This window comes from Arabidopsis lyrata (assembly GCF_000004255.2).
Source record: "Arabidopsis lyrata subsp. lyrata unplaced genomic scaffold ARALYscaffold_3, whole genome shotgun sequence".
Lineage (NCBI taxonomy): Eukaryota > Viridiplantae > Streptophyta > Magnoliopsida > Brassicales > Brassicaceae > Arabidopsis > Arabidopsis lyrata.
The window spans coordinates 17971732-17996961 of NW_003302553.1; the positions used below are offsets into that span (position 1 = coordinate 17971732).

Below are 25230 nucleotides of genomic sequence, written 5' to 3' on the forward strand. Positions count from 1 at the left end.
TATATTGTGACATAAAGAGGGATTGAAGCCAATCCAAATCAAATTAACGCTTTTCTAAATATGCCATCTCCAATAAACTTCAAAGAAGTACAACGGTTAACTGGGCGGATCGCGGCTTTGAATCGTTTTATTTCAAGATCAACGGATAAGTCGTTACCTTTCTACCAAATTCTAAAAGGAAACAAAGGATTCCTTTGGGACGAGAAGTGTGAAGAAGCTTTTGGGCAGCTTAAGGCATACTTAACTACTCCACCTATACTCTCCAAACCAGAAGCGGATGAAAAACTTTATTTGTACGTGTCGGTTTCAAACCATGCGGTTAGTGGAGTCTTGGTTCGGGAGGACCGCAGGGAACCGAAACCAATTTATTACGTAAGTAAGTCAATGACAGATCCGGAAACCAGATACACAATGATGGAAAAACTCGCACTCGCGGTAGTGACTTCGGCTCGGAAGCTGCGCCCATATTTTCAATCTCATCCGGTTGAAGTACTAACTAACTAACCACTCCGAACAATACTTCATAGTCCAAGTCAGTCCGGACGATTGGCGAAATGGGCGGTGGAATTAAGCGAGTACGATATAGAATTCAAAAGCCGGATCAGTATGAAGGCTCAGGTTTTAGCAGACTTCTTGACCGAGCTACCCATACCTGGAACGATAGACCAACCGGAGAACCAAACTTGGAAATTACATGTAGATGGGTCTTCAACAAAACAAGGATCCGGAGTGGGAATCAAGTTGGAGTCTCCAACATCAGAAATTCTAGAACAGTCATTCCGATTGTTATTCAATGCCTCCAACAACGAGGCTGAATACGAAGCCTTGATTGCCGGACTTCGATTGGCACAAGGAGTTGGAGCTAAGGAAATATTGGTTTATTGCGATTCGCAATTAGTAGTTAACCAGTTTAATGGAGACTATGAAGCTAAGGATTCAAGAATGGAAGCGTACCTCGAAGTGGTGAAGGATCTATCTAAAAATTTCTCGAAATTTGAATTAATCCGCATACCTCGGGGGGAGAATACAACTGCGGACGCACTGGCCGCATTGGCGTCAACATCAGATCCTGAGTTGAAAAGAGTTATTCCAGTGGAATGCATTTCGGAGCGAAGCATTCAAGACAACAGAGAAACCCTCGTCGTTACAAGGTCTCGAGCAGCGGCACGTGACCGTGGCGAACCAGAGATCGAACTTCCGCCCAACAAACGGAGGAAGTCAAAGGGATCAAACACATCTAACAAGGAACCCGTTGTCTTAGCAGAAGATGTGATTCCAGAAATGATACTAGAAACCGGGCCGTTAATCGAGGAGGATGTTCTTGAACCAAACGAACATCCTGAACCGGAGCCACGAGTATTTCACAAGGTTGACCAAATTCCGGCTAAAGACTGGGGGGCTGACTGGAGGGAGCCAATAAAGCACTACATCATGACAGGCGAGCTCCCAAAGAATAAGTGGCAGGCCAGGAAAATGAAAATCGTTAGCGCGAAATTTTGTCTATCAAAGGATGCATTATATAGACAAGGTGTCAGTGACCCTTACCTATTATGCATTTTTGGGCCCGAAGTCGAAATCGTCATGAGCGAAGTGCATGAAGGATTATGTGGGAGTCATTCATCAGGAAGAGCTATGGCTTTTAAAGTTAAAAGAATGGGATACTATTGGCCCATTATGATCACAGATTGTGTTAAATTTGCCCAAAAGTGTAAGCGCTGCCAACTCCATGCACCATTGATCCATCAACCTTCAGAGTTATTCTCGTCCATCTCCGCCCCGTACCCGTTTATGAGATGGTCCATGGACATCATTGGACCATTGCACATATCAACTCGGGGTGTACAATACCTTTTGGTCTTGACGGACTATTTTTCAAAGTGGATTGAAGCTGAGGCATATGTTGGCATCAAGGATTCGGCGGTAAAGACTTTCATTTGGAAGAATATTATATGTCGACATGGAGTTCCATATGAAATAGTCAACGATAACGGGCCACAATTCATTTCACAAGAGTTTGATGCCTTTTGTGCGGACTAGGGAATCAAAGTCAGTTACTCTACTCCACGGTATCCGCAAGGAAACGGTCAAGCTGAAGCCGCGAACAAGACGATATTGAGCAATCTCAAGAAACGTTTGAATCATCTAAAAGGAGGATGGTACGAAGAACTCCAACCCGTCCTATGGGCCTATCGTACAACCCCCAGGCGACCTACCAGAGAAACTCCATTCTCTTTGGTTTATGGCATGGAGGCAGTAGTACCAGCTGAACTCAACGTGCCTGGACTTCGCCGAACAGAAGCACCATTAAATGAGGAAGAAAATTCAGCAATGCTTAATGATTCACTAGATACCATAAATGAAAGGCGTGATCAAGCTTTGATTCGGATTCAGAACTACCAGCAGGCAGCAGCCCGATATTACAATTCTAAAGTCAAAAGTAGGCCATTCTTTGTGGGAGATTATGTGTTAAGGCGCGTCTTTGACAATAAAAAGGAAGAAGGTGCCGGTAAACTTGGTATTAATTGGGAAGGACCTTACATTGTTACCGAAGTGGTTCGGAACGGTGTCTACAGATTGAAAGACTTAGAAGACAAGCCAGTCAAGCGACCTTGGAATGTGATCAACCTAAAGAAATTTTATATTTAAAGCTATATGCATTTTATATGTACATGAATTACGGTGTGGCTTGATCCCGAAATGGGTACGTAGGCAGCTCGGAAACGAGTTCAGCTATTAATAAAAATTTGTTTTATTTCTGTATTAAAGGGAAAGGTTCGACTGTGCGAACAAATGAAGCAAATAAAGGTTCGGCTATGCGAACATACAAGGGTTTGGAAATAGAGCGTTTATTCAAAAAAAAAAAAAAGAGGATGGAATGTTCCTCATCGAACACCTCGGGTTATGGAGATCTTGTTGACGAGCAGAACACTTCGACTGCTTGACCAGCAAGGTCGAAGACTGGCATCATGCAGCCCGGAATTCGAGCGAAGTCAGAGATTCCAAGCTCGACCCATTCTCCAGGGTGAGATTCAAGGACGTGAAGATCTCTTGACACCGTAGTAAGCCTGCGTTGCATCCGGTTAATCTTCTTCCGGAGTCTCCTCTTTTCCAACGTAAGCTTCCGAAGTTGAAGCGCAAGTGCCTCTATGAACGCCATCGCTGTTCCTTGGTCTCTGATTGGGAGATCCCTGATCAAAGCACATGGAGCTCGGATCTGGGATCTTAAGAAGCCACGAAGTGGAAGAGGCCGCCTAGTTGGCTCATTTCGGGCATCTTCGTTTGTCATTCCAATCCTGGAAAAGTCGGGCATAGATTCTGAACATCGAAGATTGAATTCCATATCTGTTAAAATGAAAAAAAAGCGGTGAGGAGAAAAGAGAAGTTGAGACTGTAATTTATAGGAATGTCATATTCCTAAGTCAGCTGAAGATTCTGTCCTAGGAATGGAGTGATTCGCGGAGATATTTATGCCCTCGAACAGATCCTGCATTAAAAGACGCATCTCCGAGAATATTTGAAGAGTAAGGAAAATTGCAAATGTTTCCATAAATAAAAAGGGGCCGAAGCCCATTATGAGTTCAAAATAAGTGAAGAAGTTAGAGAACATTTATGGAAGAGGCTCAGGAACAGGCTCCTTCATCGCCGGTTTAGTCTTCGAAGTGGACGCCTCGTTCTTGGCATCCACTTCGAGATGATCCCGAACGCGTTTCCGACAGGTGCTGGCCTCCTCCTTGTCTTCTTCTTCGCTGTCAGTTGGAGCGGCATGGACCGGGGCGTTCACGGGACCCGGGACTCCTTTAGCGCGAAGATACATCCGAAGCATCTTCGGGATCTCAGCGACAGAATCGAAGTTCCGCCATTCCCATTGAAAGGGATCACTTTCCAAAGCCCGTATCTTCCTCTCCACCCGAGCGATGCGAGCCTCGAGTGTTTGCCTTTTGAGACCCAGCCGCTGCCTCTCTTCACACAAGCGACGGTGTTTGTCGGCAACCTAGCATAAGGATGAATAAGATGAAACAAAAAGTTTTTAAATCAAAAACTTTAAATATTTACCTTGTCGATAAAGTCGCAAGCCTCTTTCTTCTCCTTTGAAGGAAAGTGAAAGACGGCATGAGGGAAAAGAACGCCGGCCGGTTCAAAGCCGTCGCCTGACAAGAAGAGTGGGCTGCCGGGATCAATGGGGGCTACTTTCTCGTTTTCCATTCTCGTAATATTTCTCAAGTAAGACTCTAAAATTGTATTTAAATAAAGCTTAGAGGTAGGTAAGCCTTTATTTATAATGATTTAGGGTTTGTCTTGGAACTATAAGTCCAATAATGGTAGTGTGCCCGAGTGGTTTAAACCATTTTTGGAAAATCGAGAAAAGGCAGTTATTGCATTAAAGACGAGCCGTTTTCCCTACTTTTAAGAAATAAGAAGGGAAAGAGCAACCGTCGCATTTACTACAAAAGTTTCTAAGGCCCAAGCCCAATAAATTTATCGAGTTAACTAAACCCGAAGTGGGGAACTCGCTTTAAGCCGAGCTCAGTTCTCGCATTTTTAAGAGAAAGGTCTGATCAGCCTAAAAATCTCAAAAGCATAACCACAAGGCCACAAAAGGTTAAAAGCGGACTTTGCAAACCCGCATATAATTTTAACCAAACCCCCTTGGGGTGAAAACCTAGAAAGGTTTAAAAGCCTCCTCAGGCAAATATCTTGTTCGAAAGAAATAATAAAGCCTCCTTAGGCAAAAACAAGTTCAAAATTAAGTCTTAAAATTAATGGGACAATTCCCAATTTAAAGTGGACACAGCCACTACAGAGCAACAGCCACCTCGGACTCCGGCTCAACAGTCGAAGTTTCATTCGCCTCCTTGGCTGGTGCTTGGTCAGATGGAACTCCTGATCCGCTCTCCACAGTACAACCATCCTCCGGGGTGACCTCCGGTGCCGCTGGAACTTCGGGTATGACGACATCTTCCGTCTCACTTGAGCCTGGGAAGGACAGTTCCAGTCAGTTTTTAAAAAAAAAACGTAAGGTGAGAAAAAGGTAGTTAATGTCAAGAGTCAGGTGTTACCTGCCCAGTCTAGACCCGATTCACTTATAGGAGGCGATTCAGTAAAGAATCCCTCGAAGTCCTGCGGGTTGAAGGTTGAAGTGGAAAGAGCTGCCAAGCGACTTCGCTTTTCAGAAAGATTAGTCGACAATTCGGCCCTTTCTTGCTCCTCGGAGAAATCAGTATCATGAATTTGATCCAGCAGAATCAGGTTGCTTTCATGCTCCTTGATGTCTGATTCCAAATCTGACCTAGCTTTCTCGGTCTGCATGAAGCGGATGGCACCTTGGATCAACTCCATCCCGCGTCCCTTAACCTCCTTTCTGGCCTTCGATGCCGACTTTGCCAACTCGGAATCCCGTAATCTGGCGATCGCCTTGTACTTTGCGCCAAGCTCAATAAGTTGGTTGTTCAGGGAGTCAGCGGTTGATTCAGATTCTTGAAGCCTACCCTGAGCACCAGAAAGCTCTTCCTGGAGTTTGAAATTCTGGTCGTACTGATCCTGCAGCTCCCCCTTTATCTTCGCCAGCTCGGATGTTAGACTGTCGACCTTGTCTTCCAGATCGTGCTTGGAGCCGGTAGAGGAGCTTAGTTCAACCTCGAGAGCAGAAAGTTTTTTCTTCCACTCGTCAATCTCCTTTTCCCAACCAAGGACCAGCCCCTCATAATGATCAATCATGTCATTAAGCTCACCGTTAGCCTGCCATTATGCAAGAAATCGAGATGGTGGGGCATTTCGACAAATGACAGCACAATCGGAAAAATAAAGAGAAACTAACCCGAGATGAATGATAAGCATGACGCAAATAGCGTTCACGAATCGCAGGGCGCCACTTGTCGAAGTCTGGCAGGATCGAACCCGATCGGGTCTTGAAGCATCGGAAGACGCTGCCTTCTTTCTCCATAGCTGTGAAGGAGGAAGAGTTGTAATAATCGGAATAGAGGCAAAAACTTTTAAGTATGTGTGAATCACCAAACCTGAAAGTGATTTGACTTGAGGGACAAGAGCAGGCTTTAACCTCGAGGAAGCATCTCGAGATTCAGAGTCTCCCTTTTTAGGAGAAGCGCTCCGAGCAGTCTTCTCGCTGTCAGGCTGAGAAGAGGAAGACATATCAACTGGTCGAGGAGGACCCATTGGTTCAGAAGGAGGGGATGATCGAGGTGAACGGTCAGTCCGGGCCCTAGACTTCTCCCTTCGCGGAGAAGAGTCACTGCGGGATGACTTGTCTCTCTTCCTGCGAACCAAGTTCTTAAGTGGTTCGCTGCTAAAATCGTCTCGGGGAGGACGAGGAGAATCACGACGAGGAGATCACTCTCTCCGAGGAGAACGTTCGTCATGACGTTCGCGACGAGGTGTTAACCTATAAGCAGCAACGGATCTGGCTCCCTCGGAGCTGTTATCATCAACCAGCAGGGTCCTGCTGTAGTCTTTTTTGTCAATGGCGGCCGCAAGGAACGCCTTGTTTTCATCACAAGCCTCGGCTATCGGCTTGGAGAGTTTCTTACGCTGGGCAGTAAGGGCCCGAGCTGACATTCCCTGAGTTGAGGGAGGAGGTGGAAGACGATGAAGTAGATTGGGAGGACTCATCCTGAGTTTCCGGTTGGCCTCGACGAACCGATCAAGGGTGAAAGAGTTCCAAAGGGTTTCTCCTTCAAGGATTGTTTTGAAGAACTTGACGAATTCTTCAGTAGGAAGAGTCGAAGCGATGACAGCTGCGAAGTGAAAACAATGAGTTTGGTCAGTAAAAAAATAAAACAACCAAGGAAGGAATATACGACCTAATTTCTACCAGGCCTCGCAGACCACTTCGATGGGAGTATATCGGAAAGATTTCCAATTGAAGCAGGAGTTTTCCTAATCAGGAACCAAGGATGGTGCCAGTTTTCATCCTTGTTCGGGAGGTGCAAAATGACGTTCCTGTTGGCATTTGGATACGCCGAGAAGTACCCAGCTTTCTTTGATGAACTCCTTACGCTTATGAGTTCATTCAGCTCGGAGACTCCAATGACGTAGCCAGCATTCGCCGCAACGGTTATAATCCCGAGGATGGTTCGGAGGAGATTGGGGGTTAATTGAGGTAAAGCAACCTCAAGAGCCGCCAAGAATCGAACTAGGGCTTCGGGAAGGGGGAAGGTCAATCCGCAGCCCTTGAAGTAAATTTCGTAAACACAAAAATAGCCATCACGGTGGTTTTCCGGGGACTCCGTAGGGTCGGCTATCTGCGCTTCCGCTATGATTCCGGGGGGGATCTGGCAAAGCACCTTTAATCGCTCTAGCGATTGAAGGGTACAGGTGGATCTGTAGTGCGGACCAGCGATATCGTTAGGACGAGTGCATTCGTCATTACTAGAGCCGCCTTCAAAGGAGGGGGATTCGGGTCTTTCGGAGTCAGAAGTCATCGGAAAAGATGAAGAATTTAAAATCCGGCAAAGAAAGAGTCGGCGAAGAAAAGTAGAGAGAAGTTTTAATTAAAGCGCAAAAAGTAAAAGTAGAAAATGATGATAAAAAGAAGTTACCTCATACAAGTTAAATGATGGAACCGCCTCGGAAGTTGTGTGGGAAGTGGGAAGGTTTTTCCCGTTTTAATAGTAATCAATTAATATACGGTCATAATGATGACAGATGTCATTCGGATAAAAATGGCTAGTGCCGAAATTAAAGGAGTTATGAGATTTTCGGCGGGAAATCAGAAAGATTCTCGAGCGCAATATTTGGTCATTAAAGCATTTAAAGTCCTCCGAATTGGAGAAGCACTTCGAAGAACTTGGGGGGCTAAATGTTGGTGTCGGATCCCGCACCAGAAGTCCGGGACCAACCAAAGATTGCCACGTAGCCAAAGTAATGGCCCATAAAGGATAGAGCCTATTGGATTTGTGAGTCAGAGGAACGGTCGAAGTGGTCATCACCACAAGGAGAATCCGAGGTGATTGCACTTCGATGAGAGTCCGGTGTAGAAGTCACGAGGAAGTCGGTTCAAGGACATTTGGGCCAAAAGGCGAGGCCCACGAAGATCAGAGTCAATTCAAATTCAAACGTTGAGCATTAAAGTCGAAGATCAAAACGGACACATTTAAGAGGGAATAATTGTACTTAATTATTCATTTTAAAGGTCATTTCTCTATGTATAAATATAAAGGCCAAGGGCCATGTAAAAAGGATCGATCTCTCTCGAGCCAACAAGACTATAGCAATTTTTGTAGTAATTTATAAGCTTTTACATTTCTTATTTTTGTCCCTCAAGAATAGTCTTCCCTATTAATAAAAATACTTGAGTGTGCGAATCCGACATCCACAACATCTACAAAGCTTACTATCAATCTACCAAACACGTCACAAGAAGGAAAGCCTCTTCCGTTTCATTGGATTTGGAAGGCAAGAAATGATTTGATTTTCCATAGTAGGCGATGGGCATCCCTAAGATAATGCACCAAACAATGATAGATCATCGAATGTGGAAAGAAGCACAATTAGCAACAAATCACATATAAAGAGAGACAAATAACGGGAGAGAAGCATCTACCAACTACTTTTTTTTTTTTTTTTTTTTTTGAATATCTGGAAGTTCAAGCCCAAAAGCTCTACATCTCCCAGAGGCGGGACCCACACCATGTTAAATTCATCTCATTTGGAGAGGAGATCTCTCCCAACGGGCGTCGAACCCAGTATCTCCACCTGAGAGATTTACCACTGGACCAACACAACGTTGGTCTACCAACTACTTTTCCACATCTAATAACACAATAATCAACTTTTTGTTGTTGTACTGATGCTTTATGGATAGATCAAAATAGCAAAATTGGCATTGGATGGACTTTATATGATATCACAAGGGTAAGACATACTGAAGGGGTCATTATTGATAGAAGCCACCGACTCACCACTAGAAGTTGTGGCCATTGCGTTTCGAGAAGTTCTTCTTGAGATGAAAAGACTTAGCTACATAAATATAACCTTATTTGGAGATTCATCCGAGGAACTCTTTCGATGCTTGGAACTCTCTTCTAAGAGATAGAGACATCCTCCACTGAGGCACCTAGCTATTCAAGGATATGTATAGATGACATCTTGACCTTGTCAGAAATTTTTTATGCTTTTAAATACGTATACATCAGTAGGAAGGCAAATGTTAAAGCCAATCAACTGGCTAAACATGCTAGAATCAATGAAGAACTTCTCATATTTCGTGTGATGTATGCCCAAAACAATGAATTATGTTTATCTTATAGAAAAATTGGCCGACAGAAAAGAAAAAAAAAAAAACCTTACATAACATACGTATATTATTTACATAAATGTCATAAGGGGAACTTTTTCTAAAGTTTCCAAATTATATTGGGTTTTAAATGTGATGATGGAACTATTGTAGGTTTAGGTGGTTTCATCATTTATAACTTAAAAAGTATCATTACAGGTGGAAATCCGATATTTAAAATAAGTTTAGAAATTATTGCTGAATTTATTTCAAATAATTGACAAGATTTAAGATTTTTTTTTGAAAAATTAATTAAAATTATATTATATTGAATAACAACAAATTTACAAAAATAAGTGTTAACTAGATTTTAACCCGCGGGATGATTTATTTTTGAAAGTTAGTATAAAAATATTTTGTAAATTGTATCTCCTTTAAAATACTTATTTATATTATAGTTTACAATTGTTATTAAGTAATGGTATACCACGAGTCCACGAGACAATTGTTAATAAACTGAAGATTTAACCCGTATTAAAACGGCATGTTAATGATATTTATTGATTCAAATTCGTCCGCCATATAAACCCGTTCTTAAATATAACTCATTTCGTAATTTCTTAACCCGTCCCGTGATTTGTTTTTACTATAAAATTTAATTGATTATTTATTATATATAAAAGTTTACAAATCATATCATTCTCTAAGTCATTTATATTTTAATAAACTGAAGATTTAATCTTTATTAAAGCGGCATGTTAATGATATTTTAAAATTTTATAAATATTGATTCAAACTCGTCCACCATATAACTTCGTTCCAAAATATAACCCGTCCTGCAACTTTTAACATGTCCTTCGATTTTTTTTCTAAAAGTAGTAATTTTAAAAATTTGACGATTATTTATTATATATAAAAGTTTGAAAATTGTATCATTTTCTAAGATATTTATATTTTATAGTTTACAATTGTTATTAAGTAACATTATACCACAGGACAATTTTTGGTTTTATACAATTTTTTCTAAATAAGATTCATTTAATATGTCTAATATTGGTGGTATTAAAAAAATTAAGGATTTAATCCGTATTGAAGCGGCGGAATAATGATATTTTAATTTTTTTATTATTGTTGATTCAAAAACCCGTCCCGCCAAACTCGTCCAGTAAAAAAATTTCATTTATTTTATTAATGTTGATCTTATTTATGATATGATTCTAAATCATTGTCTAAATAGTTTAATCGATGTAGAACGTTGAATGCACATTTTCGTCAATTGGATAATATATGTCCGTTTTTAAAATTTCAAATCACAGTTATGCAGAAAAAATTTGATTTTTTTCTACTTTATGTTTTATATGATGATTCAAAACAATTAAAAACAAATCAAACAAAGATGATAGGAGAATCATAATTCTAAATCTTAATAAAATTTTCTAAATATCGAAATTATTAAATATAGAGTATCCAGTATATGAGTTGGGTTAAATATAACCCCACCCAACAAACATTTTGTGACCAAAATTTGTAAAACGGGTCGGATATCTAAAGTATCTGAAAACAATTTTACCCATCCGACTCAAAAGTGACTGCAAAAATACTAGTATAAATTTATAAAATTGAATAAATTATTTTCAGCTATTTAGTGGCTTCAAGTTTTTATGATATTTTTCTAAAAATTACCCAGATTAACACAAATCTGGAGATTAATAACTACATTAACACTCTAATTTTCTAGTTTACTAGAATAACACAAATTTTGTGTAAAATGACCAAAAACCCATTTTTATTCTATTACTCTAGAAAAAAAAACTCAACAATATAACATAAATAAAAGTTACAAAAAAACAAAGAAAACTAAAAAACACTTTAACCCTAATCTATCATCGACGTCCTCTTTTATTTTCTCAGTTTCAAGTTTTAGCATACAAAAACACAAGAACCAACTGGTTTTCGCAATTGAAATCGCTGACTCCGACGAAGACACGAATCCACCGCAAATTGAGTACCTCCACTGCATATTCGAGGAGAACAGCCACAGACGCCGCCGCCAATTGTTGTGGTCGCGCTTGACTTCTCCGATTCTCCGGCGCTTGACTTGTTCTCCGGCGACTCACCAATTTCCTCAATTTTGTTTGCCACCGCCTCTTTAGTCTCCGTGGGTCTGTTTTCAGAGTCTCTTCCGCTAATCCTCTGTTCTTTCTTTTTCCCGGTGTAATCTGGGCTCCCTTCGCATCACTGTTGATGTTCTTCCTCCGTTGGCGACGTCTTTCTTCACGTGTACATCGATGAGTTTAATCTGACTTTTAGGGTTTAAATTTGGGCTGTGATTTGCAGTTTTGATTGGTTACTCAATTGTTGTTGCACGTACTCCCCATTAGTTTCTAACGTGTTTCGGTTTTGATGGTATTTAATTGATCCTTTTCATCTACAAATTCAAACAATTTTAATCGTCACTTAAAACCTTTGTCCATTATAAAAACTGACGTGATTCTTGGATCTCTTAAAGCTCAGAGGATGGTTGGAGAAGCCTTGTCTTCTTATATACTATTAGTTTATTAGCTGAATCTGTTGATCTTGAAATGAAAAATGATCGTTATAGCCACTGTTATTGTGATCCAATGTTAGAGATTTAGTGACAGCTTTTTGGATAAATTTATTTGGTATTAATTAGTTTAACATCAGATTTGTTTTTCTTCTTCTTCTTTTTGAATTACCCCAGTTTCTATGATACAATCGGATTCCTTAGTGAAATGGTGCTCTTTTCTGCCATAGGTCTAGGACGTGCAAGCCTCAGGAACTGAAACTTGAAGGCTTGAGTTTTAGCGAACACTCAATACCTTCTGGTAATGTGAAGTTTATCTAAGTGATTAACCTTTTTTACAAATTAAATAGCTACTTTTGTTGATTTCTCATTGTTCTTTTGCTGCATTGCATAAATTTTCATAAAACAAGACTAAACTGATAGATTTGTGGATCATAAATGACATATTTTTTTTCGATTAATTCATTAGTGACCATTTTTTTTGTCCCAATTTAGAGAATAGGTTGTCTTAGAAAATCTGGATTAATTCATTAGTTACTAACAGATTCTTCTTTTATATGCTGCTTTAAGATTTTGTTAATGTTTATGAATGATTATGAATGTTTAAGACTTAATGTCATACACATTTAGTCACATATGATTATTGAAACTTATATCTCAGTTTTTGACGATTGTATATTTGTTTCCTTCTAGTTTTAGTATATTTGATAATGTGGTTTGCATTTTCTGATATAGTTTGGACCTTTGAGAATATAAGGATGCCTTATATGTATATCATCTATGCATTCTTTATTTTGTCTCTTACTCTATTTAGTTTTATCCTTGCATCTGAATGTTATGAAAAATGATCGTTATAGCCACTGTTATTGTGATCTAATGTTAGAGATTTGGTGACAACTTTTGGATTAATTTGTTTTGCATCAGATTTGTTTTAAATTGTGTATTAGCTGACTGTATTAATCCACAATTGTTATCTGTCCAAGATTGGTCTCATCAGAGAAGGATTAGGTGTTGATGTTTGGGATGAATTGGAGAAATCATCATTAGGTGTGTTTATTAAGCTAGCTGAACTAGAGTACACATGGGCTGCTAAGAAAGTACATCTAGTCCTCACAAATCAGTTGAAAGTGGATAACAATCATGAGATATGGTCTATGATTGATGGTAGACCAATCTGATTCTCCTTAAATGAGTTTGCTGCTATAATAGGGCTGAATTGTGATCCATATGACCCGTCGGAAAAGTTTGAAGCTGATCACCGTGAGCTATGGAAGGCAATGAAAGTACCAATATCAGAAGGTCCAAAGTTCAATGAGTTGCGAACTGTGATGGATCTTAGCAAGGCATGGGACTTTTAAGGAGAGGATGATGGTGGGTAGGTTGTGTTTATTATCAGTGGCAATACATGGAGTGCACCACGGATCTAGAATTCCTTTGCCTAGTGCTATAAGAATTCTTGATCTAGTGAGTTTTGAGAAATATCCGTGGGGACGAATGGCTTTTGAATGACTACTTAAATCGGCTAAGATAGTTGACTTTAACAAAGAGGGTTATGTTATTAAAGGATGCGTTCACGCTTTGCTTATGTGGGTGTATGAGAGTTTCTGTAAGACCCCGGTTTCAGGAATATGGTGGTGCATGCGGAGAGGTTTAAAAGAATTGATTTGGCCACCTATATCACCAAAGTGCACTTATCTTTTCGGTCAACTGTCCTGAGAGAATTCAACAGTTAAGCGTGCTTGGGCTGGAGTAGTTTCAGGATGGGTGACCTTCCGAGAAATGATTATCGGAACTGTGTGAGTGAGGACAAAAAACACAGGAAAAGATCATGTGGTGATTTGTAGGGTCGGTAAACAAGTCTTTAAAGCCTCCCGGACGTAGCGGACCGGCCGTCGGACAGGGGTGGGCCCATGGGCCCGAGAGAGGACGTGGGGCCCACTGGTAGGGACGGTCGGAGAGTTACAGTTTCCCTGGATTAGGAGAGGGTTATGGGTTGAGAAGGCCTATTTTGACTGGTATTCCACTTCTTGATTGGCAGTCAACTCAGAAGGATATCGACCTTACAGAATTCATTAACAACGAGAAGACTTTGCATGGGCAGGTTAGTTTTTGACATTTTAAATGTTGTGTCTTTATTTGTTGTCTTTATGTGTCAAACTAGTTGATATCTTTATGTGTCTTTTTCCTGTTCTTTCTCTGCAATGTGAAATTTAGAATCTGATTTTATTGAAGTGTTATGACTGTTTTACACATACTTAAGGTGCAGTCTTATTTTTTTTAGTGTCATGGTAACACAGTTTTGTTTATCTAAATTATCAAATCACACTAACCTATTAAGTTAAGCTGCAGTTTTTATTTCAATGGTGGTGCTGATTTATTTAACATTTTGTATGTTGTATATAGGTGCGTGTGAGGCACATGATTACCTGTAACAGAAGAAAACATGTATTCTCAATGGAGTAATGCGGAGGAGGATAAGGATCCAGCACTAGACAACTTAATAAAAGACATCATCCATAATCGATTGGCTTTAGATGCTTGGAAAGGTGTGCTAGCTTTTGGTGTGTCTAAGAAGAAACGGAAAGTAAAAGCTATTGTTGATGAAGAAGGTAGTATCACACGGAAGGGGAAAAAGATCAAAATGGCTGAATTTTCTGGTGAAGAAATCAAAATTCAAAACGAAGACGAGAAGATAGTCTCAGAAGATATACAGGTTATGTTTTCATGCCTATTCCTAATTAGTTGTGTTTTAGTAATGTACTTATTGTGCTTCAACTTTTTAAAAAAATCTGAATATCTTATTGATTGTAGGTTGATAAGTATGACAAAAAAGGCTTCTCGGATATTTTATTGATGAAGGAAAAACTGAATGGGAGTACTGTAGACATGGGTAAGAATCTGAGTAGTAGGATCGATGACTAAAATGTATAAAAAATCTGTCATAATATGAATAAAAATTAAAATCTGTCATTGTGTAAAACATATTTGTCATCACTATATGAAGTCATTCCAGCAATTTCTTTTTTCATCACTAAATCTGTTGTAATGTGACCGTTTTTTTTTTGAACTAATCCTAAATCTGTCATAATGTAAATAAAATCTGTCATCACAGAAATATTTCATTTGCGATTGTATGTCAATCTAGCAATTTTTTTTTTGTATGACAAATCTGCTATCACTTGACAGTATTTTTGTTTAAAAAATAAAAACTGTCATAACATTAAAAAAATCTGTTATCACTACTAAGTCATTCTAGTAATTATTTTTCCAAAAACAAATTTGTCACTTTATGAAAGATATTTTTATGAAAATTAAAAGTCTGAGGCCACTAGGAACATAAATCTGCCACTAATTTTAATAAATCTGTCAAAGTAATGAAAGTCTGTGGTGTCATCAAAAAATAAGCTGTAGTGGGGTAAAAAACTACAACAAAATAAATATCTGTCACAACCTGTTAAATTAAGTCTGTGAGCGATAAAAAATATGTCACAGAAAATCTGCCGTTGATAAATAAGTCTGCCATTTAAAATAAATCTGTCATAACGAATCCAGCAGACTTTTAAAAATCCAAAAAAAATTCTTACGTTTTTATGAGAGAACAAGGGTATTATCGTTATGAAAATAACCAATCTAACCCCCATATTTTATGAAACATTCTAATAATTAAAGTCATTGGCTTTGAATGGTAACCCATTTTTTCTTTCTAAATTCTTAATATTATTTATTATGTCTACCGCTATGATGTTTCCAATCAGAGTAAATTTTTAAAATTTGTTCTGCGTTATTTTTTTGTACAGCTTTCGTGTTTTATTCTTTTGTACAGCTTTGCACTATTCCCTAACAGCTAACAGCTCCAGCTAACAGCTAACAGCTTCTTACCAGACCCATTATTTGGGTCAATCTAGTAACTTTATGAAAAAAATAATTAGTAAAATATCAGAACAGCATGAAAGATCCCACAGCTCGGAATTAGGAGCCACGTGAGTCACCACCATAGCTGCCCAAAACAAATCCAATTTCATATTTCAGATTCTCTCCTTATTATTTAATCTGAAGTAAAAATCTAAAGTTATAAAAACCAAAAATGTACGATCTCAAAGAGAGATTAAATTGTTCATACCAAAAAGAAAAAAAAAATTAATTTGACTACAACCCATTTAGATACTTCTAAAGATATGGAAAAGAGACCGAATACAAAAGTTATTTAAATAAAAAATAGTTATTTGGCTTAGGCTTTTTACGGATATTTAGTCTTCTTTGTTCAAACTAAACCATTGGACACAATGAAAGTCCAATCCAAGTCGAAACAGATTCTTAAACTCATATTCTTTTTTTTTTTTTTATTAAACTAATCTTTACGCAACCAAAGGGAAAAAAAAAAACAGATTATAAACTTTATTAGAGAGACCGCACGACAAGAATCCATACATGTAACATATAAGACTATATGGTGCAAAGAAACTAATTAAGAAGATTAAAAAACAAAAACAAAAAATAAAAGAGTACGTTAACAGAGAGGAGATCGTTGAGGAACGCCTTTTCGCCGATTAATGCAAGTAGAAATATCGTCAGGATCCTCCGAAACTTCTTTATAACTATTAGCCGATTTGGCGCAAAGGCAAAAACCGGTCCGCTTTTTCCTCACGACATGGGTTGTGGTCGCGGCATAAGCAGCAGCCGCACCCGTATTGTTGTTATCCGAGGAAGCGGAGGACCAGCTCATGGACTCATCCCCGTCTACCACAGTTGATCTAGGAGTCTCGTAGACCGCCACATCATCATCCGTCAGTAAGTCTTGTGGGATGATGTAGTCAGGACCTAGGGTTAGAGTGTGACATGGCTTTAGGAATGGGGTTAAGTCCCTATAACGTTTCATCACAAAGTCCACCTACATGTATATAAACAAAAACCTTTTATATAATCCCATCTTTTGCGACTTTAAATTACTACATGCTTAAAAACGCTTAGATGTTTACTACATGTATGTGTATTTTCTGACAACATGATATATTACAAAGTGCAACATTGAAAAGATTTGAAGTGTGGTGGTGTCTTAAAACACTTAGGACCAAACCACTAGCTCACATGATATGGGAGTATTTATGCACATAAACATAGTTCCAAGTTCCAACGGCAAGGTCAATGAGGATATTATAGACTTATTAAAAAAAAAAGTTAGACTCCTCTTTATAGAATTTCTTCATGTTTTTTGTTTAAATACATTAGTTCAAAAGGACAAGATTTCAAAATCGAGCATATACGGATTATTTTATAAACCTTTTTTCTTGAGATTCTCATCTGCGGAAACTAACAAAATTTACGGGTTGAAAACATTTTAAAGGAGTCAGGTTAGATAATTATATTTTAACTAAAAATAAAATAAAAAATGTGTATGTTTGAAAAACAAAAATCAGGGTATTTGGTAGTATACTTGTTATAGGATCCGATAGATGTATTCGTATTTCTATTTGTGGACGAGTTAAAAAGGGGAACATGTGTTTCTATCAGAAAAACGAATCGTCTCTAAAGGTTAGACTATATCACATCATCTAATTATTACATATATATATATAAAACTAATATATATGCTAAATGAGAATCATATATTAAGTAGAATTGAGTCAAATATTTTGTAGAAGTAATAGTTAGGAGGAAATAACCTTACAACCCAAGGAGCAATGGATATAAGGTTCTTGAAGACTTCGGTCACATGATGTGCAATAGTTGCCAGCTCCTTTGAATTGTCTATTTTGTGGTCTCTTCTTGATGAACACCACTTTTGCACTATTTATAGTATAAGCCTGTCCATAATTCAACCACCAATCCATTTATATAGATATGAGATAAGACATATATGTATAATAGCACTTATAATAGATTACTTACTTGAACGTTAGAGCAGTCGATTAGTTTTTGAAGATCTTCAAGCCGAACAACATCGTGATACACATAACGGCGAACTTGAAGGAGTCTATGAAATCTATGAGAGGGTACACAGTGAGGACAGAGACTGGTGCAACAATCAAGACAACACACGTTCCTCTCGTTCTTCTTTGCTGTCTCATGGTAAGGACATCCTACGAAGAACTTCTCTGCGTATAGCGCATCCAACCATGCTGGTTTCTGAATTCCCTACCACATGATTTACAAAATTTCTAAATTAATTATTTGATAAACAAGCTTAAATAAATAAAGACAAGTTCATAACATAATTCAATTGTTTCCTACATCCACCATTAAAATTTATAATAAGTACGAAGAAGCCAAGATGAGGATAAAGCCACAAATATAAGGAATTCGGTACGATGATTGAGAATTATATGGTAAAGAAACTGAGATGAAAGATATAGATTCACTACTTAAGATAGTATAGAATTGAAGAAGTAGTTAACCTACCATGAGGACACAACTCAAAGTAAGCTTTGGGAGATGGAAATTTTTGGCCACTACTCACTACAAAGAGTAATATTCGGAAGAGAAAAGGGAATTTTTAGGGGAGTACTGATGATAGGATTTATGGAGGATCACAAGGGAGAGAGAGAGAGAAAAAAATAGCATATACTCCGTATATTTAACGAAAAATAGCATGTATAAGCAATAAGAAAGATTTATGGTATCAGTCGCTAAAACGATCGATTTTCAGTTTTCAAAAATAAAGATTTCATTTTAAATTTTAAAATCAACTTTTAGAAAGAAACGGACCTCTTCTACCGAGACATTGAAGCCAAAGGTGTTCCAGGCAGCAAGTCCTCAGAAGGAAGGCAGTAAGACCGTTGGTAAACCGCAGCCGTGTCAAAGTAAAACAGGTTAGTCTCTTGCTAAGATGTATTTGATTTAAAAAATTTAAAATGGCCTCCTCATTTAGAAAACTGTTAAAATCCGGCCAATCATCAACTTCTAAATCAACAATAAATTCAAGAGAAATAATATCAAAAATATCAACATTTAATAAAGAAATATCAAGGGATTCCTTACCACATATTAATGCTGAATATATATATCAAATCGGAACATTTGATTTTAAAACAGCTTATTCAATAAAAGAACATGAACAAACAATATCTCTACAACATCAATTCGAAGAAATTAAATTATTATCATCAATAGCTCTAGATAAATATAAGCAAAAAGGATTCAACTATCTTCATTTCGGATTAGTTCAAATAGCAATAAAACCATTATCAAGAACAGGAATTGATTCACCCATTTTAATGTTATTAAGGGATAAAACCCTTCTAAAATTTGAAGACTCACTTCTTGGTGTAGTACAATCAAATTTATGCAATGGGGCAGTCTACTTTAATTGCGCACCTAATTTTCAAGTTAGTCTTCATGATCCGACTATACTTAACACATTAGTGCTAAACGTTCATTTACCAGAAGTCAAATTCCAAAATGAACGGCATGGTTATCTACTCTTATACCGAATTTATTTTAAACAATCCAATTCAGAATTCAATCCAATATGTTTACTACAAGATGATAAAGAAGAAACAACAATACTAGCTATGCATAGTAAAGACACTCCTTCATCTACATATGCACCTAAACAATTAAAATGGAACGAAATTACTATTCCAGATCAATGGAAAATAGATATTACGCAACCTCCAAGAAATTTTGAACAAAGAAATATCTCAAAAATATTTGAACAGAATGATGGAAAAATATTATTAAAATTTGAATCTTTTAGAGAACCTATTCCACCGAGAATTAGTTCATATTATTCAAATAACTCAATATATAGAACTCCTGCAAGAGCTTCCTTTTCCGAATAATATCCTGGTCAAACTAGTAAAGAAGAAGATTCGGAAAATATAAATCAAAATGAACCAATTAAATTTAAAGCACCAATAGCAGAACCTGAACCTAATATATATCCAACGTCCCCTACACAATCTGATTTTCAATCAATAAATGTTATTATAAAAGATTTTGAAATAAACAAAGAATACATCAAAGAAGAATTTTACTCTCTAAAAAATGAAGAAAAAAGAGAATGGTACTTCAAAACTTTTAATAGACAACAAACAATAGATTATAGAACAAAATGGTATGATTTTATGCTAGAAAAGGAATTAGATATTCCATTTTTCATATGGTTTGAAGACTATTCAACAAATAATAAAATAAATTATCCATTTAAAGAAATTAATGTAAATTCTTCACTAAGCCAAACATGGGAACAATTAGATGGTAGAAAAACTAATTCAATACATCCACCACTAACCGATTTAAAAATACAAACAAGTAATAGACAAATTATAGCGGTTCCATTCAAGACAGGAGCTAACGAAAATGATAATGATACTGTAACCAAAAAAGAAATAAAAAATATTTATCAACAAAATAATTTTCAAAGTCAAATACTACATACGATAGCTAAACAAATTGATAATATAGATAATAAATTGGATACAATTAACGAAGAAAATTCAATACCAAAACCGTTTTGTTCAGTATCAACACCTATGTTTAAACCATTTAAAAGAGAAATAAAATTTGCAGACAATGAAATATTAAAATCAATCTCCACCAGATTAGACAATATAGATAAAGGGAAAAATGCTATTAACAATATAGACGAAGCTGACGATAGTCAATCTTCGGAAATTGAAGAACGAGAAATAAATAGAATAAAAAACCGAAATATCAAAAGTAATAAACCCTATTACTCAAGGCACTCACCACCAGATATTCTATTTGAAGAACATTATAAATACAATGCAAGTATGTATACTGGAGATGGTCTATATGAATGGAATATAGATGGTAAATCAGAATACGAAATAATGAGCTTATTACAAGAAATGGGTATCGCTGCTCTAGCCTACAAAGCTAGGGGAAAAACTGATAGACAAACTTGCATTATGCTACTAGCTGGTTTTACTGGCGCATTAAAATTTTGGTGGGATAACTCAATAGACTTAGACGTTCAAGAAAAAATTATTAATCATATCGAAAAAATAAAAACTTATAACCCCGATAATTCCTGGGAAGAAATAGAAAAAGAAAATGCCGTAGAAGTTTTAATCCATACAATAACTATGCATTTTATTGGTAATCCAGAAGAAGAATTAGAAAGCAAAAAATTAATATTAACCAATTTAAGATGTCCAACATTAAGTGATTTTAAATGGTATAAAGACATTTTTATTACAAACATATTTCAAAGAAATGATTGTAATCAAGCATTTTGGAAAGAAAGATTTGTCTCTGGACTACCATCTTTCTTCTCTGAAAGAGTATTTAACAAATTAAGAGAATATTCAGGAGGACAACCAATCCCCTGGGATACAATAACTTACGGTCAATTATTTGCATTTACTAAAAAACAAGGGTTAGCAATATGTCAAGAACAACGTGATAAAAAACGCAATGATAAATTCAAATTTAAAATTTCAATGGGATCGTTTTGTGAACAATATGGCTTCCCTCAACTTAATCCACCATCTAGAGAAAAAAGAATTAAGCATAGACAAAGAAATAAGCAATTCCATAGAAATAGAAATTATAATAAACCAATGAATAAATTTTACTCTAAAAATAGAAATTACACAAAAAACAAAATTTATTCAAAAAATAAAAAATACTCTAAAAATACTAAAAATGAAATAATATGCTGGAATTGCAAAAAACCTGGACATAGATCCCCGGATTGTAAAATGAAGAAAAAAATAAATGAAATATTTCATGATCAACCCGATATCCAAGATAAACTAACCAAATTATTATTAACCTCTGAATCAGAGAAAACAGAAGAAACCAATAGCGATAATACAATAAATGATATTGAAGATTTAAGTGATTCTTCTTCAGAATCACAAGAATCATCAAATCACACTTGTAACGGAATATGCAATTGAAAATTAATTAATGTAATATCTGATAAAATTAAAAGACATAATAACTAGAGAAAATGGATTCGATACTCAAGAATCATTTAGTTTAAACAAAATATACGAAAAATATCCTACACTGAGTTTATTTAAACAGGTCACCACTGGTGAATTACAAAATGAAATTAAGCAATTAAAAACACAAATAAAAGAGTTAAAGATGACGGTAAATAAACAAGAATTAAATCAATTAAAAATAGATGCAAAATTATCAATATTAGAAAATAATATTTCTATATATCAACCTTCATCAGGCAATCTAATAATAAAAGAAAATCATGAAGATAATCAAGACTACATCCAGATAATTAATAAAATTAATTATCAAAAATGGTATACAAAAATAAAATTGGGAAAAATGTCGAAAAATGCGCCAACTTTCAAATTTGGGACGATTAAAACATGAACTCTCGAAATGTCTCTTTAATCACAAAGTTTCCGTTGACCTGTCTGAAAATAGCCAAGTTTTCGTTGACCTAGCCAAATTAGGCATCGCGTTAAGTCTCCGTTAGAACGATGCTGACGCTGTTAACAATCCGTTAGATTCTCCGTTCGATCAAAACGACGTCGTTTTGAAATTAAAAAGGAAAAATGGCATCTCCAAAGAATCGAACTGATGACCTGTTACACTAATAAGAGACACTCAACCATTGGGCTACACGAACATTTTCATGTTAGTTCAAACAGAACATGTATATATACTAAAAACTGGTAACATAAATTAGGTAAAAATATATGCAATTAATTAAAAATAACAAAACTAAAAAATAATAATAACCAAAAATACACATATTAAATATACTTATCATAGTATATGTATCAAAATCTCAATATTATTTTATAAATAAAGATTTCTTCCATATTTGGAAAATTATTACTTCCGAAATTCCTTCTAATATAAAAAAAAAAAATATATGACATAAAATTAATCATATAATTATGCGTTATATGCACCAATAGAATAAAATCTTTATATATATAATTAAATGTTTAAAATTTTGAAATATATATTTAAGGTAAGTATATTTAATATGTGTATATGTTTGGTTATAAATTTGTTTTTAATTTTGTTATTTTAAATTAGTTGCATATATTTTTACCTAATTTATGCTACCAGTTTTTAGTATATATACACGTTCTGTTTGTACTAACATTAAAATGTTTGCGTAGCCCAATGGTTGAGTGTCTCTTATAAGTGTAACAGATCAGCAGTTCGATTCTCTAGAGATGCCATTTTTCCTTCTTATTTTCTGGTGAAACGACGTCGTTTGAAAACTTCAAAACGACGTCGTTTTGATCGAACGGAGAATCTAAGGGATTGTTAACAGCGTCAGCGTCGTTCTAACGGAGACTTAACATGATGCCTAATTTGGCCAGGTCAACGAAAACTTAGCTATTTTTAGACAGGTCAACAGAAACTTTGTGATTAAAGAGACATTTCGAGAGTTCATGCTTTAATCGTCCCAAATTTGAAAGTTGGCGCATTTTTCGACATTTTTCCCATATAATTACACATAGGATATGATTTCCAAATAGAAATAATAGCCTTAATGGATTCTGGTGCTGATTACAACTGTATCCGTGAAGGAATAATACCAACAAAATACTATGAAAAAACTACTGAAAAACTAAGTGGAGCCAATGGCACTAACTTAAAAGTACAATACAAATTACCCTGTGCAAAAGTTTGTAATGAAGGATACTGTTTTACAAATCAATTTATATTAGTAAAGAATTTATCCCAAGAAATAATTTTAGGAACTCCCTTCTTTACACAAATTTATCCTTTTAAAGTATCGGAATTAGGGGTAACAACTAAAGTAGTAGGCACTAAGCTACTATTTAAATTTCTATCACCAATAAAATTAAAAGAAGTCTTAACATTACAACAAAACACTATTCAAAAAACAATAAATCTCATTAAAAATAAAAAAGAACATATTCAATCTCTACAAGAAGAAATAACTTACAAAAAAATAGAAGAACAACTTAAAACACCTTATGTTTTAAGCAAAATAAAATCAATAGAAAACGATTTATTAAATCAAGTATGTTCAGATATTCCAAACGCTTTTTGGGAAAGAAAACAACATACTGTTGATCTTCCTTATATAAAAAATTTTAATGAGAAAAATATTCCAACTAAAGCAAGACTTATTCAAATGAATAAAGAACAATTAGAACATTGTAAAAAAGAAATAGATGATTTACTAAAGAAAAAATTGATAAGACCGTCAAAATCTCCTTGGAGTTGTTCTGCCTTTTATGTTAATAATCAAGCTGAAAAAGAGCGTGGCGTACCACGTCTAGTAATTAATTATAAACCATTAAACGATGTATTACAATGGATAAGATATCCAATACCTAATAAGAGAGACTTATTAAAAAGGTTATACAGTGCAAAAATATATTCAAAATTTGATATGAAAAGTGGTTTTTGGCAAATACAAATTGCCGAAAAAGATAAATATAAAACAGCATTTATTGTACCATTTGGACATTATGAATGGAATGTAATGCCATTCGGACTAAAAAATGCACCGTCCGAATTTCAACATATAATGAATGATATATTTAATAATTACTCAAAATTCACAATAGTATATATTGATGATGTATTAGTATACTCAACATCAATAGACCAACATATCAGTCACCTAAATACATTTTTAAACGTAGTTAAAAAACATGGATTAGTACTATCCGCTAAAAAAATGTCCCTATTTCAAACAAAAATAAGATTTTTAGGTCACAACATTTATCAAGGAACAATAACACCAATTTCAAGATCTATAGAATTCGCTGATAAATTTTCAAACGAATTAAGAGATAAAACACAATTACAAAGATTCTTAGGATGTTTGAATTATGTTTCAGACTTCCTTCCGGATCTCAGGAAAACTATTCAACCGCTATATCAACGATTACAAAAAAAAACCTAAACCTTGGACTAATCAACACACTAATCTTGTTAAACAAATTAAAGAAAAAGTTAAAACACTACCATGTTTAACACTTCCTAACCCTGATGCATTTATGATAGTAGAAACAGATGCCTCAGAATTAGGATACGGAGGTATTCTTAAGCAGAAACTTCCAGATTTTAAACAAGAATCCATAATTAGATTTCATTCTGGAGTCTGGATTGGACCCCAGACAAATTATTCAACAGTTAAAAAGGAAGTTTTATCTATAGTAAATTGTATCTCAAAATTTCAAGATGACTTAATCAATAAGCAATTTCTTTTAAGAGTTGATTGTAAATCAGCCAAAGAAATACTTCAAAAAGATGTTAAAAATCTTGTATCCAAACAAATGTTTGCTAGATGGCAAGCAATCTTATCTGCATTTGATTTTGATATTCAATATATTAAAGGAGAAAATAATTCTTTACCAGACTTTCTAACTAGAGAATATTTACAGGGAAAAACAAGTACTCAACAGATAGATAATCAACATGAGTGACAAGAAGAGACCGATGACCGCATTGGATTATATCAAGAATCAACCATCTATGCAAGGAAAGAATTTAAGTATTCAAAATACTTTCTCGGCTC

The 25230-nt window shown here is 35.8% G+C and overlaps 2 protein-coding genes across 2 annotated transcripts; one reads left to right on the forward strand and one right to left on the reverse strand.

Moving 5' to 3' along the window:
• Positions 1–14217: 14217 nt before the first annotated feature.
• On the forward strand, positions 14218–14796 carry LOC9319852. The gene is made up of 2 exons (XM_002883739.2): positions 14218–14487; positions 14586–14796. The coding sequence occupies exons 1-2, from the start codon at positions 14218–14220 to the stop codon at positions 14694–14696; spliced, it is 381 nt and encodes a 126-aa protein (XP_002883785.1). The 3' UTR covers positions 14697–14796.
• Positions 14797–16145: 1349 nt separating this feature from the next.
• On the reverse strand, positions 16146–18011 carry LOC9319853. Its single transcript, XM_021032114.1, has 4 exons — positions 18003–18011; positions 17661–17906; positions 17435–17575; positions 16146–16662 (listed from the first exon to the last, which is right to left on the reverse strand). The coding sequence occupies exons 1-4, from the start codon at positions 18009–18011 to the stop codon at positions 16282–16284; spliced, it is 777 nt and encodes a 258-aa protein (XP_020887773.1). The 3' UTR covers positions 16146–16281.
• Between the last annotated feature and the right edge of the window lie 7219 nt (positions 18012–25230).

Bases quoted from the DNA above. Each gene is read 5' to 3' on its own strand.
- LOC9319852 (XM_002883739.2), top strand. From the start codon at position 14,218: ATGTATTCTCAATGGAGTAATGCGGAGGAGGATAAGGATCCAGCACTA. The intron at 14,488-14,585 runs GTTATGTTTTCA...TATTGATTGTAG, and splicing joins TAGTCTCAGAAGATATACAG to GTTGATAAGTATGACAAAAA.
- LOC9319853 (XM_021032114.1), bottom strand. The intron at 17,576-17,660 runs GTAAGTAATCTA...AATTATGGACAG, and splicing joins TCGACTGCTCTAACGTTCAA to GCTTATACTATAAATAGTGC. The intron at 16,663-17,434 runs GTTATTTCCTCC...ATATACATGTAG, and splicing joins ATTGCTCCTTGGGTTGTAAG to GTGGACTTTGTGATGAAACG.